Source organism: Morone saxatilis, unplaced genomic scaffold, assembly GCF_004916995.1.
Source record: "Morone saxatilis isolate NCDOM2014 unplaced genomic scaffold, NCSU_SB_2.0 Contig11, whole genome shotgun sequence".
Taxonomy (NCBI): domain Eukaryota; kingdom Metazoa; phylum Chordata; class Actinopteri; family Moronidae; genus Morone; species Morone saxatilis.
This window is the reverse complement of record NW_023339663.1, coordinates 3,194,470-3,200,843: the sequence shown is the minus strand read 5'-3', so window position 1 is coordinate 3,200,843 and position 6,374 is coordinate 3,194,470. Positions and strand designations below refer to the sequence as shown.

General features: G+C 41.0%; 1 protein-coding gene across 1 annotated transcript in view; it reads left to right on the top strand.

The window, feature by feature from the left end:
- Positions 1-6,374, top strand: part of wdhd1 (WD repeat and HMG-box DNA binding protein 1) — a 14,042-nt gene that overhangs the window by 1,441 nt on the left and 6,227 nt on the right. The window contains exons 2-9 of the mRNA XM_035651998.1: positions 901-1,012; positions 1,158-1,309; positions 2,862-2,973; positions 3,927-3,977; positions 4,084-4,179; positions 4,299-4,391; positions 4,921-5,027; positions 5,439-5,580. Of these exons, the coding sequence (XP_035507891.1) occupies positions 901-1,012; positions 1,158-1,309; positions 2,862-2,973; positions 3,927-3,977; positions 4,084-4,179; positions 4,299-4,391; positions 4,921-5,027; positions 5,439-5,580 (865 nt within the window). The remainder of the gene's footprint in view (positions 1-900; positions 1,013-1,157; positions 1,310-2,861; positions 2,974-3,926; positions 3,978-4,083; positions 4,180-4,298; positions 4,392-4,920; positions 5,028-5,438; positions 5,581-6,374) is intronic.

Below are 6,374 nucleotides of genomic sequence, written 5' to 3'. Positions count from 1 at the left end.
ATATATATATATATATATTTTATGCTTTAATCTTTCTCTGCTTTTGCTCTACATTCCCCGTATTGGGGATCAATAAAGGGACATCTAATCTATTTTCTATTTTTCTATTTCTGTTATATGTTTATTTAATTCAGTATATTTTTATTTCATATTTTTCTTAGCTATTGTGTTGTGTTGTTTTTTGGAGCTGCTGTAGGTAGTGAATTTGCCCAGTGTGGGATCAATAAAGTCTGTATTATCTAATCTAAGATGTAATCACATTACAGTTACATTTAGTAAAACATATGATTATTTATTATATATTAAAAATCTTTCTATTTTCTTCTAAAATGTCAGATTAATACTTTTTTAGAGAAATAAAAAATAACAAAGTTACATTTTTTTAATATTGTGATACTTAAATTAGGTTAATGACTACATTTATACTAGATTATATATTTAAAGTAACCCTCCCAACCCTGCCTATCTTATCTTATTCATTCATTAATTGATTAATTAATTTAATAAATGTGATTTGACAACAGGAAAACTCTTTTTCTTTGTCATGCTCATTCATTATAACCATTTATGTGCGTACAGTATCTGGTAGGGCTGCACAGTTAATCGAAATGTGTAATATCCAAATCACAGACGCTGCAGTTGTTTTGATAAAGATAAAATGTGAGAAAACAGCATTAAATGAAGTACTGCAGAGTCCTGACCTACACGTCTTCTTCTCCAGATGTAAAAGAACTTGTTTGTTTGGCGCAGATGTCAACAAATCATCGTGATTTAAATTTAAAAGTGATCATTCCCACCAACTGTGACATATATCTGTCCAAATAATCCCAATATGACGTGACATGAGTTCCTGTGGGTCTTCTTATACACAACAGTTGACCACGATGCATTTCTCCTCAGGTTCATTGTAACATGTGGAAACGATGGAGATGTTCGGATATGGGAGAGTCTGGATGACGATGATCCAAAGTTCATCACGGTCGGGGAAAAGGCTTATTCCCTCGCACTCAAGGTTGGTCACCTGTCGTCTTCTGGCAGGTTTAGATTGTTTGTGGGCTCTGCGATACGCCGGGGATTGATGTCTACTGAGGCCTTTTTATAATGAATCAACAGTGCAGCTGTCAGTGGTGGACTGAGACGTGTTCTTCTTTCCACAGAAAGGCAAGTTGGTGACGGCAAGCTCCAACAACACGGTGCAGATCCACACGTTTCCTGACGGCGATCCAGATGGCATCCTGACTCGGTTCACTACCCACGCCACACACGTCACCTTCAACAGCAGCGGCTCGAGAGTGGCTGCAGGATCCAGGTACTGGAGACCGTACACTGCAGATGTGTGGACTCGAGTCACAAACGTGATGACTTTAGACTCAACTTGGAAAAAGAAACACTTGCAACTCGACAGTTTGGGGGGGGGGGGAATCCCAAAGATAATTTAGTTATGTTCGTTATTTTATTAAAGAGTGCATTGTGACTTGTTTAGGATTCAAAACTCAAAGATTAGCACTTAGGACTTGAGACTTACTACTCAAGTACTAAATTTTGATCACTTTTGAATAAACATAACTGGAAATTCTTCTATTATCACCTCTAAAGGTCTCTAATTAACAGATAATATCTCCGAAATTTGTGTTAACTATATCCTGGTCGGTTGTGATGAGTCTACCAAGACCTCAGGGGAAAAAATGGGTACAGCACATGTGTAAAATCACAAATGGTTGGTTTTATATATTATTGTCACTGTGCCTTTTTCCCCTTGCACAGAGTCATCCTAGCTGTTTCCAATCCAAGTTCAGCTAACCAGCTGCTGGCTGACTGTGGTTTCATATTAAGGGTTCAGACATGAGAGTCGTCTAACTCCCAGCTAGAAAGCAAATAAATAACCTTCCTAAAACGTCAAACTATTCCTTTAAATATCAATAGATGTCCTCAGCTGAAAATGTGTACCCGGTGAGTCTCTAGACACCTGATTTACCCCTAATTTCTGTATTGCTGCCCAATGTATCAAAACAATTGTGTCATGTTGCAGGTTAACGTCATCGCTGGCAGACTTTTAGTCAATAAAATTTGCACAAACTGCTTCAAAATATTTTAATAAACATCTACAAGTACTTCTTAGTTCTAAAACCCCGTAATCCTGGAAACAAATGACTTTTTCTGAACAGATTCAGCTGACTGGGCAGCTTCACCGGTTCGTCCTCAGACGTTTTGCACCGGTGACGGGATCTCTGAGAGGAACCAGAGCTGAAAGACGAGCGAATGTCCCTTTTAATTTGTCAAACCACGCACGTTCACTCCGCTCCGGCTCTACCTGTGGCGGCTGCTTGAGGCCGTCGTGCGTAACCTGTCTGTTGTGTTCAGCGTCGTGTAAACTATGACAACCACACTGTGATCTCATTAGGTTCAGTATTGTTGTTCCAGTACAGAACGAGCTGCACACAGCAGTGTACCTGAATGATATTTCCAGACACAGCAGCACTTTGGATTGGTTTATGATTAGTCTTGATTGGACATAAATGTCTGTTTGCTGCCAGAATGGATTCGCCCTAAACGGGTTTATCACAGCAAAAGAAGCACAAAGCATGTCGGCTTATTGATGCTGCTGTTTTCATCCTTGTAATATCTGTTCCGATATTGATTGTAAAAATTCAGACATCAGAGGCTGTTAGGGGGGATTTGGCATCTGCATTCTGGCCGACGTGGAGGAAATCAGGATTATTTTGCTTCTCCTGTTCATTGATTTGTCAATTTGCACTCGTGCCGGTCCACAGCTGATGTGCCCTTTCCCTCGTTTCTGTCGCTGCTCGCTCGCAGTCACTCACATGTACACACATTATTCTCACTTTCTCTGTTTTCCCCAGCGACTTCATGGTTAAGGTGGTGGAGGTGTCGGACAGCAGCCAGCAGAAAACGCTCCGGGGCCACGAAGCACCTGTCCTCAGTGTCACCTTTGACCCTAAAGATGACTTCCTGGTGGGTAAACCTTTTTTTTCCTCTGGCTGAAAATATTTGGGTGCTGATGATTATGATTTTTGAGATAATACCACGTGTCACGCACACGGTTCTATTCATAAAATACGGCACAACAAAACCAACACTTGGACTATAACCCAGTATAACACAAACCAACACACAGCTTTTGAAATGACTGAGAGTTAATCAACAGTTGTCTGACTCAATCTCAGTTACCATAGTACCGTACAAACTATTAGAGTATTTTATTCAGATAGACTGAAACTATAAAGAACATTTCTGGTTATTTTGTCAACATTTAGGAAGATACTTAGATGTGTGAACTAGAATTCTATATATTGTAATACAGTAATTGTTCTGTAAATAAAATTATGAAATAAATGATTTACTTTCACCTTAGGTTATTTTCTTTTATTTGCCACTTCCATACATTCTTCTCCCACATCTTGGGTTGGTTAGGATGCCTCCCGCTCTACAGTTTTGCTCTCCTCCTTTATGTTTTCTTGTCAATCATGTCTCTTTTGTAGTAGCTCCCACTGTGGAAATGGTATGGCCAAATTTCTACCAGTGGACACATTTCTACCTTTGTGCATTATATACGTCACCTAGCCCTAACCATCATCATCAGTGACAAGATGTTGACGTTTTACAGACCAGTACGATTGATTTACACTGATTTATGTCAGGGGTATGTCTCAGCTTTTTGACTGAAAATATACCATCAGACTGAGACATTTACAGTCTTTTAGCCCCAAATGTTTCAAAGGCAGCACTGTTATCAGGCTTCTGATATGGGATCACCTCAACATAATTCCACCCAGACACGTATAAATGATTCATTATTGCCCAGCTCTGTTGAAAGGTGTCCTGTTTGGGTGGATAACATTTGACCGAAGCTGACTTTATCAACCTGGATGTCACACTGTTTTGACTTTGTCTGCTTTCCCCGTCAGGCGTCTGCCAGCTGCGATGGCTCCGTCGTGGTGTGGAATATTGAGGAGCAGGTACGTCCGTGTGTCAGCAACTCACATTGAAAGATTTTATGAACGCATCCTTTTTATTTTCAGTCCATCTGTGCATCAGACGCTGATTTACTGTGTGTCCGTTCAGACTCAGGTGATCAGCTGGCCTCTGCTGCAGAAGACCAACGACTTCAGTAATGCAAAGTCTCTGTGTCGGCTCGCCTGGCAGCCCGGGACGGCGAAGGTCAGTGACACAACTCTCGCCTGGTGTCAACCATCTCCACATATGGGATTATGATCTAATCAATGCAAGAGAGACAGAACAAGAATGCTAAAATAACAAGAAACTGTCTGTGTGCTCAGTTTTTAGCAGTTCCTGTTGAGACAAAGGTGCACCTGTATGAGCGAGGGTCCTGGGATCACGCGAGCACTCTGTCCGATGATCTGCTGACACAGGTGAGGTCCTGGTGAACATACACAGTCATGTTTGTGATCAAATCATCTTAGAAGACAGTTAAGAGTCACAGTGTGAGACACGTCCACCTTCAACCCTCACAACATAATAAAAAATATTTAACTGCAGCTCCCTGGAGTGTTCTCACCGTGTGTTTACTGGAAGCGATGAGGTGTTAGGACATAATGAGCTGAAGCATCATTAACTCACTGAACCACAACCTTCTGTAGCTGCTGTATTAAACTCATTGTGCCAGAGCTGTGTGTTAATGCCTGCTCAGTGTGAAGTAACACTTTCCATATAATTCATTTACTTCTTGTTACCTCCTGTGTTTGCTCCTGCTCTCTATTCCCTCATTGTCCTTTTTTATCTGACGTTCAAACATAAGATGCGTAGATTTGCTCTGCAGCCTTTTCGTCTGCGGAAGTGTGACCGAATATCTGATCTCGATACGGTCTGAAAGCACTGAGAGGATCTGATAGTGCTTTCTCTTTGTTCTGACATTCTTGTTCCTCCCTGTTTCCTCTGCAGCCCATCAACGTGGTGGCCTGGTCTCCGTGTGGGCAGTTCCTGGCAGCTGGCAGTGTGGGGGGTTCACTGAACGTGTGGGACGTGAACAGCAAGCTGTGTGTGGAAAGGTACGCAACAAGTACTACAAATTCAAACTCATATAGTGCTGTTTGTGTGTCATCACGTCTGGATTAAACATGAAGGATGAAGGCTTTATGATTTTGAGTTCTACTGTTTCAAAATATAATAAATGGGCAAATTGTGAACTGTGAAGTTGATAACTGCTGCATTACTGATTAAATTATTATGAGAATGTGTCCTAAAAAAGCATCCTGTTACTAACTGGCTAAAGGGACGTCTGGGTTGTTCACTGGTGAGGACACTTGTTGAATAAAGTTGGATATAATACTTACCTGGAGCTTCAGTGCTAGAGGGGCAGAAATGAAGGTGTAACCTGAAGGCTGGTGCCATCTTTTAGAGAAACGGTAACATTGACATTCAGAATCACTACAGCTTAAGTTGTCTCGTCCCTGCTGCAGACAGAAGCATGAAAAGGGCTTCACAGTGTGCAGTTTGGCCTGGCACCCGTCAGGCAGGCATATCGCCTACACGGACACGGAGGGCTGCCTGGGCCTGCTGGACGGACTCAGCACCTCCACATCCACCACAAACACCACCAAGGTACTGCTCCAATTACAGTGTTGTAAATCCTCATGTGTAAATTGGTTGGTTGTTAGGCTATTTTACCTATTTAGCCAATGTATGGTGGCCCATAAGGAGCCAGTTGCAGTACAGAAATGCCAAAGATATGTCTGAGGTCATTCAGAGACTGTGTCCTTGTTGCTCTCTAGAAATAATAACAAATAATGTATGTTTTTTTGTTGTTTTTTTTAAACTCTAAAATCTAAAAAAATCAATACTGGTACCTGCCTCAAAATGTCTAGAGATGATCACAAGAAACCCTGATCATAATGCAGTAGCAGGAAAACAACAAAATATGCATCTCCCATCTCCAATGTAGCGTGTTCGGTCCTGTCTGCTCAAACATGTGCAAATACTCGCTGGCATCAGCACAGCCTACACTCACACACAGCTGTAGCTGGGTTGGGCTGGAAGAAGACAGGCAGGGCGCGCTGCCATGTTTGGACTGTACATTGAAACCAGCTATTCAGTTTAAATGACTGGTGTGCTGTACCCATGCACCTGAGACTGGCAAAAACACACACAAACTATGGCAGGGAAGAAATTAGATAAAAGGCCCTGTATATCCACATTATTACACAGTGACTAACATTTAAGTTTAAATAGTGCAATTTAAAAGAAACTAGTTTTAGTAAAACTGTAAAGAACAAACCACCCTATAATAAAGAGTTAAAAACAAGTATTTTGTCTACTTTATCTTAAAATCGACATCTCATATCGCTCATTTAACTAAAAACACTGCATTTACCTTTTATATTATAAATTATATTATA